This window comes from Pelobates fuscus, chromosome 5 (assembly GCF_036172605.1).
Source record: "Pelobates fuscus isolate aPelFus1 chromosome 5, aPelFus1.pri, whole genome shotgun sequence".
Taxonomy (NCBI): Eukaryota; Metazoa; Chordata; class Amphibia; order Anura; family Pelobatidae; genus Pelobates; species Pelobates fuscus.
This window is the reverse complement of record NC_086321.1, coordinates 371,875,389-371,889,346: the sequence shown is the minus strand read 5'-3', so window position 1 is coordinate 371,889,346 and position 13,958 is coordinate 371,875,389. Positions and strand designations below refer to the sequence as shown.

General features: G+C 42.7%; 1 protein-coding gene across 1 annotated transcript in view; it reads left to right on the top strand.

Annotated features, from left to right (window-relative positions):
• ASPSCR1 (ASPSCR1 tether for SLC2A4, UBX domain containing) overlaps positions 1-13,958 on the top strand; it is a 41,399-nt gene that overhangs the window by 14,434 nt on the left and 13,007 nt on the right. Inside the window, exons 4-9 of the mRNA XM_063456204.1 lie at positions 2,450-2,553; positions 3,099-3,159; positions 4,193-4,266; positions 4,351-4,879; positions 5,014-5,153; positions 7,402-7,483. Coding sequence (XP_063312274.1) covers positions 2,450-2,553; positions 3,099-3,159; positions 4,193-4,266; positions 4,351-4,879; positions 5,014-5,153; positions 7,402-7,483 — 990 coding nt within the window. The remainder of the gene's footprint in view (positions 1-2,449; positions 2,554-3,098; positions 3,160-4,192; positions 4,267-4,350; positions 4,880-5,013; positions 5,154-7,401; positions 7,484-13,958) is intronic.

The window sequence follows — 13,958 nt, the reverse complement described above, 5'->3', positions numbered from 1 at the left end:
GCTCTGATCCAGGAGTGCAGCACCTGATATGTCCTAAAGATATGTCCTAAATATTGCGGGTGCCACACCTTGTGTAATATGGTGACTTCAGCCGATGCCACGGCTCTGTGCTCTAGGACAGTCTCTAGGTGTCAGTATGCTGGTGTGGTTGTCCTGCTGATCTCGGGGACCCGCTTCTGGGTGGTGGTGGGGAGTGCTGTGCGGTCTGTGCTGTCTTGGCTCCCTTGGCAACGCCTGGTCCCACCGTGGGGTAGAGTGTCTATTCCGGAGGGTCTTTGGCTCTTGCCTAGGTGGCAGGCTGAGTATTGCAGGGTCTCTGATGCGGTGGGATACCGCTTGTAACTGGATCTTGCGCGCTGGGTTGCGGCCTCTTACTTGGCCTCGTCTCTTTCGGCGCCATTGGTGGACTCTGTCCGCCGGAGGGAGTGTGTGCCCATGTCGGGTGCTTGCCAGCCCCGTTGTGGGAATGTAATTAGTAGTTGACTTTAGGGTGTAAGGCTTGTCGTTTCTACCCTCCTATAGGAGGTGGAGCGGCATGGTAGGGTATACCAGGGCCTGGTAGCACTGTCCCGTTTCAGGGTCATTTCCCTCTGGCACTGCGGGGGTTGGTGCTGCCCTTCCCTCGTGTGCGAGCCTTTGGCATTAAATCAATGGAGACGTTTCATGCAGAGTGCAGCATCAGGAGAGGAAGGTACGTCCGGTTGCTTTCTCGCCAGGGTTGTTTGCCATGCGGTCTCCGCCATTTTGGGAGCGGGTGCTCGACGGAGCATAGGGTGGGGGCCGGGATCACCCCCACCGGCCCGGGGGGGGGGGGGGGGGGGGGACACAGGGCCGGACCCCCTAACTTCCCGGTTCCGCGGTACCGCTGGTGGGCAGGATAGCTGGGCAGCGGCCGTCCACCCCACTCACCGCCCGAGCGATCCCCATCTTACGGGACATGGATCACCCCACCGAGGGACTAGAACCTCGCGGCAAGCCTCTCCTCGGGACCAGGGCTGCTTCTTGCACCGGTGCTCAACTGTCGGTTGTCGGGTGGTAATTTTGCGGGCTTTTAGGAGCTTAAAGTTAGCAAAGTTTCAGGAGCTCTCCCTCTGTGCGTCCGTTCAGCACGGCGGCCGGCCCCGCCCCCCATGGTAACCTATTTTTGAACGTACCTCATTGTTTTGCTGTACATTACTGGTTGTATCTGTACCAATTTTTTATGCTTCCGATATTGACACCCATGTATGTAACACTGTTATATTAAACTGAAAACAATAAAACACTTTAAATAAAAAAAAAAAGAATGTCTACGATGTTAAATAGGGTGACCTCAAAGCCCTGGTGTTGTCCGTAGAGTACCAAACTGGTGTTAGAATCGTGCAACACATGTCGAGTGGGACCTCTGCCTGTCATGTATGAGAAGCAGTGTTCTGATCAGAACTTAAATCTTAAATCTATTTAAGTGAACTGGCTCCATTAATATTGATGGATTTCTATTAAAGTATACAATGATCTACCCTACAAAACACATAGTAGATACCAGAAATTGTTTGCCAGTGAAAGCAGTAGTAGATATATGGAATAGTCTTCCAGTGATATAGAAAGGGTAGTAGATATATGGAACAGTCTTCCAGTGATATAGAAAGGGTGGTAGATATATGGAATAGTCTTCCAGTGATATAGAAAGGGTGGTAGATATATGGAATAGTCTTCCAGTGATATAGAAAGGGTGGTAGATATATGGAATAGTCTTACAGTGATATGAAAAGGGTAGTAGATATATGGAATAGTCTTATAGTTCTATAAAAAGGTAGTAGATTCATGGAATAGTCTCCTAGCGATATAGAAAGGGTAGTAGATATATGAAATGGTCTTCCAGTGATCTAGAAAGGGTAGTAGACAGTGAGTACCCTGGTTAGTTCTAATCTGTAGAGTTTCTACCTAGCTTGTTTGTGTGGGCAGTCACATTTTACATCACGTAGGTCAGACCGTCATCTCAATACTGATCACCTCTATATATCATTTAGTGGGGTGGGCCCTCAGAAATTGGTAAAAGGTTCAGGAATGTTTCTGGTTGCTATTGCCAGCCATGTCTCAGAATTTTTCTTGTTCTCTTCCTGAATACAAAGAAGGGCATGTATCTGCCTAATGCCCAATATTAAAGAATATTCTGCACCTTAATTGGTCTGGGAAATGATACCCTGTTACTGCAGGTAACCATGAGGTCAATAATGTCCAATATCAAAGAATATTCTGCACCTTGAATGGGCTGGGAAATGATACCCTGTTACTGCAGGTAACCATGAATGAGGTCAGGTATACTTTGCGTGTGAATGTCAGGAGAGCTATGTAACTCTGCTTCCGGTTCTTGTATTCTAGGTTACGAACTTTTTAAATGTTTATTTTAATGAAGTGCTTGTAAATTCAGTTTTATATCCAATTAACCACGTTTCCATTTCTGATGTAGAAAGTGCGGATAGCTTTCCAATTAGAGGAGGGAGTGCGATTACAGCACGAGTTTCTCAGCAGCCAAACTTTTTGGGATGTCATCTCTCAGTTTCCCGAGTCCAGGTGAGGACAGACACTAAGGGGTATATTTACTATAACATTATAGCTAGAAAATCAAATCCTGGTTGTGTAGGAGATTGTCCACCTTTTTAAGTGAGATACATTGGCCTAACATTTACAAGCCATTTGTCAACTCAGGGGCGTATTTACTAAGCTCTGCAAAATTCAGATTGAAATTGCCAAACTATAACTATAGTTGAGTTAAAGATTTGTTTAAATTCCTCTGATTTTGCATAAATTTAGTTTTCAACACACTAAAATTTAGTTTCAAATGAATAAGCACCTGTGCTTTGAAGTAACATTCCAAGCACCATAACAACTGCAGCCTGACGCCATCCCATTACTGGATTCTACTTGCATGAGTGCTCGTAGCCAATGGGCAAGGTCCTGTGTGGTACTTTAACCACTATTTCTTTTTTCACACATCAGAATTACTCTTTATACTGAACCGCTAATTTCACCGTTACCAGGAGACTCTTGTTTTCAAGCTGAAGATGTTCTTACCTCTACATTTCTTGTGTTTTATTTGTTTTGTTTTTTCCCTCCAGGCCATATCTGGATCTTGTGACAACAGGACACTTTCCTGTCTGTATTTATATGAGAGATGAGGTAAGATGGAAGTAACACTGCTCTTTAGTAAGCAATATAATTCACAAAAATTCAAAGCAGATTTAAAATGTTATATTAAAGGACCACTATAGGCATCCAGACCACTTTAGCTTAATGAAGTGGTCTGGGTTCCAGGTCCAGCTAGGATTAACCCTTTTTTCTATAAACCTAGCAGTTTCAGAGAAACTGCTATGTTTATATTGGGGTTAATCCAGCCTCTAATGGCTGTCTCATTGACAGCCGCTAGAGGCGCTTGCGTGCTTCTCACTGTGAAAATCAGTGAGAAGACGCCAGCGTCCATAGGAAAGCATTATGAATGCTTTCCTATGGACTGGCTGAATGCGCACGCGGCTCTTGCCGCGCATTCAGCAGAGGAGGCAGAGAGCTACCCGCCCGGCGCTGGAGAAAGAGGCAAGTTTAACCCCTTCCTCCCCCCAGAGCCTGGCGAGTATGTTTTCCTGGCACAATAGTGGTCCTTTAATATTGCAGAAGTGGACAAACTTCTTCAAATTAGTTAGAAATAACATTTAAATTTCAAGACAATTCATAATGTAATGATTCAGTAAATTACCCTAGAAGGCTCTTATTTCACTTTACTGGGGTGTCAATTTATGTCCAAGTGGGGTAACATAGGGTTACATTAGATATTGTCTGCACCTGCTATAGACTATTGGTATTGGTACTGGGATGATCTGGACGGTTCCTATATATTTGGGAAGTGTGATTAAATTAGCACACACATTATGCTTTATTATGAATAGATTATACTCTGACATCTGGCAATGAATTATGGGATCACTTCACATGCATGTTTCTAGCAATTCTAAAATTCTCCTGTCCTCGTCCTGAAATCCTGCAGCCATTCAGCATGGAATCAAAAAAGCACTGCTCTAGCGCTCGATCACGAACGATGTGTTCCATTGCTCGAGAACCTTTAAAAGGCCCCAGGAGTCTGGTCCTGTTCTTCTGTGCTAAACTATATGTGTGCAGTCTATTTCTTGCATAACTTTTTTTATGCTGTGTCATTTTGTAGGTGGTCGGAGAACAAGCCTTAAGACAAACTACCCTTCAGTCCTTGGGAATTACTGGTGGCAGTGTCATTATCAGGTGAGGCCTGAATCTTATTTCAGGAAAAACTCATGGACATATTTTCAAGCCATGGTGTGGTATTCATTGTGATTCCTTTTTAAGGTTTCTAATGAGGAAAAATGAAAAGCCTGTGAACACAGTAGACGTCGATGTACAAAAGGATGTGGCACATGAGAAGTCCACTCTTCCAAAGGTCATTGAGGGTCCTACGACGACTCAGAAGGAGATGGTTAAACTTGCAGTGAATGAGGAGGATAAATGCCCCTCTGACAAATTAAAAAATGCTATATCTATAGCGGAGACTGTAGCCACTGTAAAAAGCACTGAGGCCTCCTTTGAAGAGGTTTCCAGATCTTCCCTTGACAGTAAGGAACAGCAGAATGTGGAGTCCGGTAATACGAGGGACAGGCAATATCCCTCCTGTTCTCACTCAACCCAATCCCAACCTCAGACTCAGGCTGCCCCCTTCATCCCATTCCAGGGTGGTGGTCAGCGCCTTGGAGGTGCCACCCCATCCTCATTGCCTTCTGAGCCAGATATGCCACATGCCACAGGCCAAGAACCTTTCCGCAGCCCAGGACCCTCCAAGCCAAAGAAATCCAAGACTGATGTGCGGAATGGAGATGATCAGGTGAGTCCGAGGAATACAAAATGCATAGTCCTATGGCTGTAGCATGGAACACATTGTTGACCAATCTTTTAAACATATGATGTTCCTGTACCTCTGAAATGTTTGTAACAATCTGTGATTTTGTTACTTTTTAGCACATTGACAGGGAACCCATTGTGTGCCATTTGGATTTGGAGGAAAACGTTAATCTTACATTTCAGGAGCCAACAGATGACTTTTTTGAGGTCACGGTAGATGATGTCAGAAGAAGATTTTCTGAACTAAGAAGTGAAAGGTGAGAAAGTTGTTATGGGCTCTGTTGCTATTGTGTTTGTAACTTCAAAAGGTAAAAGATCCTCTTTTCAAGTTGCCTAATTTTAACATTCACACTTTCTTTGAATGCTCATATTTTATTTAAGTTGGGTTGTGAATCAGATTGCTCCCACCAAGTTTCTAAAGAAAGTTAAGGCAACAGAAAATTGCATTAGGCTTGTCAGTAAAAGCAAAAAATTCAAGAAACCACTGTGGTACTCCGCAGATGTGGCCAAAATAGTAAAAAACAAAAAGTTAGCATTTAGTAATTTATAAAAAAAAACAGAGTGAGGAAGACAGAATGATCTATAAGATTAGGCAGAAAGAGGCTAAGCAAGTTAAAAGGGCTTCCAAATCACAAACAGAAGATAAAATGGCAGTCAGTAAAAAAGGGGGACAAAACTTTTTTTCGATACATAAATGAGAAAAGAAAAGTAAAACAAGGATTAGTTAGATTAAAAACAAAAGAAGGAAGGTATGTAGAAGAGGATAAAGGTCTAGCTGACCTTTAATATTTTTGTTCGGTATTTACAGATGAAAATGAAGGAAAGGGACCTCAGTTAAGAAAAAGGATAAATGAGTCATTTATTACACGTGAGTTTACAGAGGAAGAGGTTCTATTTCAACTGTCAAAAGTAAAGACAAATAAGTCAATGGGACCTGATGGAATACACCCAAAGCTATTAAAAGAGCTTAGTGGTGTACTAGCAAAACCATTAACAGATTTATTTAACCAATCATTGTTAACAGGAGTAGTCCCAGAAGATTGGAAGTTGGCGAATGTTGTGCCCATTCACGAGAGGAGTCGGGCAACTAGCCTTACTTCAGTAGTGGGGAAAGTGATGGAAACCATGTTAAAGGATAGGATTGTTGAACACACATGGATTTCAAGATCAGAGACAACATGGGTTTACTTCAGGGAGATCATGCCAAACTAATCTTATTGATTTTTTTGATTGGGTAACTAAAATTATAGATCAGGGTGGTGCAGTAGACATTGCTTACCTAGATTTCAGTAAGGCTTTTGACACTGTTGCACATAGAAGGCTTATCAATAAACTGCAATCTTTGAGTTTGGATTCCAATATTGTTGAATGGGTGAGGCAGTGGCTGAATGACCGGTAACAGAGGGTTGTAGTCAATGGAGTATATTCGAAGCTTGGGCTTTTCACCATACCTCAGGGATCTGTACTTGGACCCATTCTCTTTAATATTTTTATTAGTGATATTGCAGAAGGTCTTGATGGTAATGTATGTCTTTTTGCTGATGATACTAAGATATGTAACAGGGTGGATGTTCCAGGAGGGATAAGCCAAATGGCAAATGATTTAGGTAAACTAGAAAAATGATCAGAGTTGTGGCAACTGACATTTAATGTGGATAAGTGCAAGATAATGCATCTTGGACGTAAAAACCCAAGGGCAGAGTACAGAATATTTGATAGAGTCCTAACCTCAACATCTGAGGAAAGGGATTTAGGGGTGATTATTTCTGATGACTTAAAGGTAGGCAGACAATGTAATAGAGCAGCAGGAAATGCTAGCAGAATCCTTGGTTGTATAGGGAGAGGTATTAGCAGTAGAAATAGGGAGGTGCTCATGCCATTGTACAAAACACTGGTGAGACCTCACTTGGAGTATTGTACGCAGTACTGGAGACCGTATCTTCAGAAGGATATTGATACCTTAGAGAGAGTTCAGAGAAGGGCTACTAAATTGGTTCATGGATTGCAGGATAAAACTTACCAGGAAAGGTTAAAGGATCTTAACATGTATAGCTTGGAGGAGACAGGGGGGATATGATAGAAACATTTAAATACATAAATGGAATCAACACAGTAAAGGAGGAGACTATATTTAAAAGAAGAAAAACTACCACAACAAGAGGACATAGTCTTAAATTAGAGGGACAAAGGTTTAAAAATAATATTCAGAAGTATTACTTTACTGAGAGGGTAGTGGATGCATGGAATAGCCTTCCAGCTAAAGTGGTAGAGGTTAACACAGTAAAGGAGTTTAAGCATGCGTGGGATAGGCATAAGGCTATCCTAACTATTAGATAAGGCCAGGGACTAATGAAAGTATTTAGAAAATTGGGCAGACTAGATGGGCCGAATGGTTCTTATCTGCCGTCACATTCTATGTTTCTATATTTCTAAATATATGTGTGTATTTTATTGAAGAGATAAAAATATATATATATATTTTTTTTTTTTTTTTGGTCTCATTAGGCACAAACTGGAGGAATCTCCTTTACTGACCAAAGCTCTGAGAGAGTCACAAATGAAAGAAAAGCTGGAGAGATACCCGAAGGTGGGTAAGCAAAACCAGCACATGCGACCAATAAAACACTGTGGCAGGGTAGATCAAGGTGGCTCACCCTAACTCGCATGATGCTTGAAGGCTAAGAAGCTGGCAAAGCATCATGGGAGTTGTAGTGTAGCAGAAACTGGCTTACTTACTTCTGCTCTGTGATTTACTTAAAATATGTTGCTGTAATTTTCTCAGTCATTCAATGTATGGGATGATCTCCTAGAATGTAAGTTTGTCTGTGCTGGACTTTCCTCATCTCAACAACGTGTCAACATTTTTGCTTGTCATTTTACTAGTTATGTAACTTAATTGTATAATTGTAAAGTACTGTAAACTTGTTGGTGCTATAAAAATGATAATAAGTAAAAGGGAATTTCTCTATATGTGCACAGACCTCCAGAACTAAAATCTGTGTTTTGGGGTATTATAGAACTGAAACTGCATTATACTGTTTGAAGATCAGTTGTGACTGTTCGCTTAGGGGTGGATTGAAGAGTAAAGTAATTGTGAGGATGCTTCAGATTCTGTGCCTAGAGGGTCCTGTTTTTCAAGAACTAAACATGGCCCTGGGCTTATCTTTCACATCTTCCTCTGTTAAAGAGTTGGGCAGTCATCAAAGGTATTTGTAAGATATTCTTGAAAGGAGCCACTGTGTGTGACTGGCAGTAGGAGATCTTTTTACAGATAAAGGTGTAGAAGTAATACAAGAGGATGAACTTTAGGCTGACTAATCAAAGCTATCTGGGGATTATTCACTGAAGTGAGATTTGTTGAGATCAATAATTGCGTTTGAGAACCTACCTCACTTCCTGCTTTCTCGGGATGCTTGAGTCCCTGACTGGACTCCAACATAGTGTCGTAGTCGGCCGGCTCCTCCAGTTAAGTCACTGGAGGGGCCGGCCAACTCTGCCGCCATGTTGGAGCCCACTGCTCGGCTTCCTAACCACCTTTTGGGGCTCAGTAATCTGCCCAGGAAAGCTACAATATTATCCACCGCATGGGAGAGAATAATTAATGTGTTTTCCCTCTCCTAATTTCAGCTGTTCCTTGAAAGCAGTAGAAACCGATACACCCGACATAGTGATCTGGCATATGAACTAATCTTTCATGCATAGTTTTGCAACTGCTGAATCCACAAGATCAGGAGATCCCAAACTACAGGTTGCCGCATCCAGTTGCCTAGTAACATTAATGCAAATGTGTTCAAAACTGGGCTCCGTTTGACAGTGGCAAGTAGAGGCAACAGGGAGTGAGGTGGGTGCAAACAGAAGCACCAGCCCTGCTGCCCACAACATAGTTATCTTGTGTGCACAATTTAATAGATTGTGTCAACAAAATAGTTGAAACATCTGTACAAGGTAACTATCTGGAGGCACAATCTACTAAATTAAATGAACCACTATAGATTATTGTGGTTAATGTGGACTTTCTGCATGGAGTCCTTACAGTTTTTTCTAAAACTGCTTTGATAATAACTGGGGGTTTATACCACTAACTCCTTTGGTACTACCGAATTGACACATGCTTGAAAACGGTTTGGACAAAAACGACTGCAGCATTTATGGTGTCCCTTTAAATAGCCAAAGTAAAATGCAACGTTTAGGCAGTGGGTCCAATAAAGTTTCTTTCTTGTTTTTGTAAGCCCTTCTGTGACAAAATGCCTTTTGTCACTGGGTCTGCATGTGACAAAATGCCCTGCCCCCCTATCTCTTGGAGGAGCCGGATTGCTAGCCTCTTACCCTGGGATGCTGGCCCGTTAAGTCATGGGGTCTTAAGGCACTTGGGACAGAGCCCTCTGTCTCTGGATCACATCATTCGCCTTACTTGCTTGGATTGTACATTTTCCCTGTTACACTCGTATGTGGGTTCGTGCAGTTTAACTTCCATTACAGCTGGTGAACTTAAACTTTACTCGACGTTATTGAGAACTGTGTTCGTGGGATCTGAGCGCTATTCGCCTATAATATGTGCTCAGATCCAAGCTATCTGGGGGGGTGTGGAACATGGGGACTTCGTTCAGCGAAACATGAGTTATTGATTTTAATACAGTTTTGTTAAAAGGTAAAAAGCACATGTTTCTCTCTGCCCGGAGATAATTAGGTTCTCTGCAACCACTTAAGCTAATTATCTCCAGGATAGAGAGGAGGGGTAAGTTAATTATCTCCAGGATACAGAGGAGGGGTTACACTCTTCCTGTGGGTGTGTATAAGAATTGTACTGTATACTGATTGGTTCTGCATATTTTGTTACAGTCTTCCACAAGGTCCCATGTGAGAGTTCCCTTGCTACCATCATAAAAGGGCTGATTTTGGCCATCAATAAACACATTCGTTTTACCCCTTCATGAAGTCTCGACTCATGTTTGGGGGATTGGGAGCTATAATCACTACTTCACTCTTTTCAGCTTGGATTTCGGGAGACGCTACAAGGATCAGCGCTGCACGGATAGCAGGATCCTTTACACTGGTGGCAAGCGGCGGGATTTTCTCCCGAATGGATATACAGAACCGAATCAAGTAGTGAATAGCATCCTAGCGACACCGGTACCATGGATTTATAATTAGGGCAACGCTAGTATTCGTACAGTGCCCCTGGCTACAGCAGCATGGAATCAGCCTCCTGGACAGCGTTCCATGAGGAGGAGCACCTGGATTACAGGGATGCAGCCCGGAAAGGCGTATGGCACGAGGCCATGGAGGACATGCAGCGACAACGGAGCGAGAGTCTCCCCAGCGAGGAGCAGAGGTTGCGAATGCGATTGGCGCTGCGAAAGCCTCTGCTGGGGAGGGAGACCTACACGATTGGCCTCCCGAAAGGGGGGTGAGAGCGGATCTAACATTCCTGGTCAGAAGGGAGTGGGAGCAGGACTACCAACATCTGTTCAGCTTGATCCACTCACAGCCTAACCTGCAGCACTACCACTGGCAAAACCCGGCTGAGGTACACCCTGCTCCGCTACCAGCTGCAGAGGTAGATAATTAGGTTCTCTGCAACCACTTAAGCTAATTATCTCCAGGATAGAGAGGAGGGGTAAGTTAATTATCTCCAGGATACAGAGGAGGGGTTACACTCTTCCTGTGGGTGTGTATAAGAATTGTACTGTATACTGATTGGTTCTGCATATTTTGTTACAGTCTTCCACGAGGTCCCATGTGGGAGTTCCCTTGCTGGGAGACCATCATAAAAGGGCTGATTTTGGCCATCAATAAACACATTCGTTTTACCCCTTCATGAAGTCTCGACTCATGTTTGGGGGATTGGGAGCTATAATCACTACTTCACTCTTTTCAGCTTGGATTTCGGGAGACGCTACAAGGATCAGCGCTGCACGGATAGCAGGATCCTTTACACCTTCAATATAAAATAAATATACAAGCATTCTTAACCTACTTCATCAGCTAGACATATGGAAGGTCTGTTACCTATCTCACGCTATAGATCATTGATAGCTAGCTAACCTTGGCACCATAATGTGTTTTATTCCCCCCCCCCCCCCCCCGGTAATTTAAAACATTATGGTGTGCCACAGTTAAACTTCACTGCACTCGGTAATGGCTGACCTGGTTTGGTATTCAAACATTAAAGGACACTGCTCTGCCCCCTCCACTCCCAAAACAAAATATACCACTAATGAAAATACTTTTCATTTTGCTTTTTAAATTGCATTGAGGGTATATCTGAATACTGTTTGCATAAGCTGCAGATCTCTTGTCTGCAGCCTTCACAAGCCTTCCCCTTCTAACCCTGCCCATACTTTCTGTGGCTGTCCAATCATGGACTTCATAAAGCAGCTTAATGAGAAATCTTTGCAAGGAAGGAGCTTTGGGGTTTTGGTCATAGATATTGTAGCGAGCACTGTGGCATATAACTAAAAGTATAGCTGGCATAAGTAAAGCAAGTTCCCATTTATTGCTGTGGAACATGTAATTCACAGTGAACACATGCAGTGGTAACTTTATTTTATTCATGCAAGGTTTAGATAAAGCATTCACAAAGGTGGTGGAGAGTCCACTTTGGAGTAGGTTTTTAAACAGTGTAACACTCCAGTGTTTATGCACTACATTTGAATGTTAAAATCTGTCTGACTGGCTAATATTACTAAGTCAAGGCTGAATTTTTTTTGAAGTCCGCTATTTTATCATTAATTTTGTCATTTAATTTGAATTTTTACATCTTCATCTATTTTATAATGTTGATGTGACAACATAAACAAGTGCAGCATGTGTCCCGCCTCCCAGCACAGCTGTGAAATCTATTAAAATGCTGTCTGCTACCAGTACTTACAGGATCACTATAGGGTCAAGAACACAAACATGTATTCCTGACCCTATAGTGTTAAAACCACCATCTAGCCCCCCTGGGCCCCTCATGCCTCCATAAATATAGCAAAATCTTACTGTACTCAAGCCAGAAGCTGTAGATCGGTATCCTGTTTGCCTAAAAAAAAAAACAAGCAGTCTGTTGATATCATCAGACGTGGTAGCCTGATCCAATCACTGTTTCCCCATAGGATTGGCTGAGACTGACAAAGAGGAGATCAGGGGCAGAGCCAGCATGATTCAATCGGAGCCCTGGCCAATCAGCATCTCCTCATAGAGGTGAATTGAATCAATGAATCTCTGTGAGGAAAGTTCAGTGTCTGCATGCAGAGGGTGGAGACACTGAATGTTTGGATGCATTTTAGGGAGCCATGACCCAGGAAGGATCTCGAACAGCTATCTGAAGAGTGGCCAGTGAAGTTATCACTAGGCTGTAATGTAAACACTGCATTTTCTCTGAAAAGACAGTGTTTACAGCAAAAAGCCTGAAGGTAATGATTCTACTCACCTGAACAAATTCAAAAGGCTGTAGTTGTTCTGGTGACTATAGTGTCCCTTTAACCCCTTAAGGACCAAACTTCTGGAATAAAAGGGAATCATGACATGTCACACATGTCATGTGTCCTTAAGGGGTTAAATTCTTCTTTTTTAACTTTAATGCCATTTGAAAAGAAATTGCTTTATATGTGATGATTATTTATTCTTTATTTTTTCTATGCTATACAGATTACAAACAAGCCGGCAGTGCCATGATAGCAGTAACAGGCATATCAATGCAAACCATATCATGACAGGAGGATTGTACTACACATTTCTTTTTTTTTTTTTTTTTTTTTTTTTTTTAATAAGTGAACATGATGATGCTATGCTTGCCAGAAAATGATTAATTGTGATTGGTAGTAAAAGTTTGTATAAACTGGCATCATTGGTAGGCACACTATGAAAAACAAAAAAGAGCATAATCTTTGCTTATAGGACATGAGCTGTGATCACACAGATGCTTAATAAAGTAAACAATTAACTCTTGTCAGGCGATATATTCCTATCTAAATATTAAACAAGGCAGATGTAAGTAGGTAGGAAGAGATGACATAGACACAGTGAGTGTTGAATATGTTCTGAAGTTAGAATCAAGCTATGAAACTGAGGAAGGGTCACTGAAACGAAGCACATTAGCAAGCTAACACGCCAAACTTAAATAAAAGAGGTCAAAGCAAAATACAGCAAGAAAGCGTCTACTAGATCTGCATGGATGTAGTGGTAAGGCAGCAGGCCATCACTCAACGAAGCAGCGAAAGTCAGCCAACTCCCATGGTCAGTAAGGTCAGGGCACTTACAGGAGAGTCACTGAGGTAAGGCGCCCCTCCAATCCCAGGCCCTTATAAGGCCGTTATTATTAAGGCATGGACTCAGAAGCACCCTGAATCCAAGTCCCACTTTAATGGGGAACAGCAGAAGGCTTTGATGGTCTATTGCTTCTTTCGGTTGGCAGGCTTCTGCTTGTGTGGTGGGGCTAATCCCCGGGTGGCCCTCGGCCCAGGTGGGCCTCTGACGTGAGTGACCGGTTTTGGTTTAGGTGCTCTGCCCGGAGGGAACTGCAGCTGTCTCCATGCCGCAGATAGAAGCCTTCGTTTGGAGTTGGATATACCACTCCAGTGGGGACCGGGATAACCTCCGCCGGTCCAAAGTGCCGGAGATCAGCAAGTGGTAGAAAGTTAAGGAGGCAGCCGTCCATCTCACCCCTCGCTCGACTAGGCTGCAAACCTCAAGTTATCTCAAAGTTGACCGGAGCTTCAGAGTTTCTGTAGTTGGGCCATTCAGCTTCCCCAGCGGCCTTTTACACAATATGGCACAACTTCTAGCTTCAAAAATGTATAGAAACCGTTATTAATCGACTCATAAAGCCATAGACTTCAGGAGCCCAAAAAACATGTGACTGACTTATCAGCATGGTGGTCCGGCCCCATCTTTGAGGTTTTTTTTTGCCATATATTTTGGCTGCTACCCTCCTCATGGGATTTCTTCTTTGAATTATTGTTTCAACAAAAGAAAATTCGTAAGCTTTCAGAGTGGCTTTTTTTTTTTTTTAAACATTAGCCTCCAAAAACAACCTGAATACTTTGTGGCCTTGATTTCTCAAGGTGCTGAAAACACTT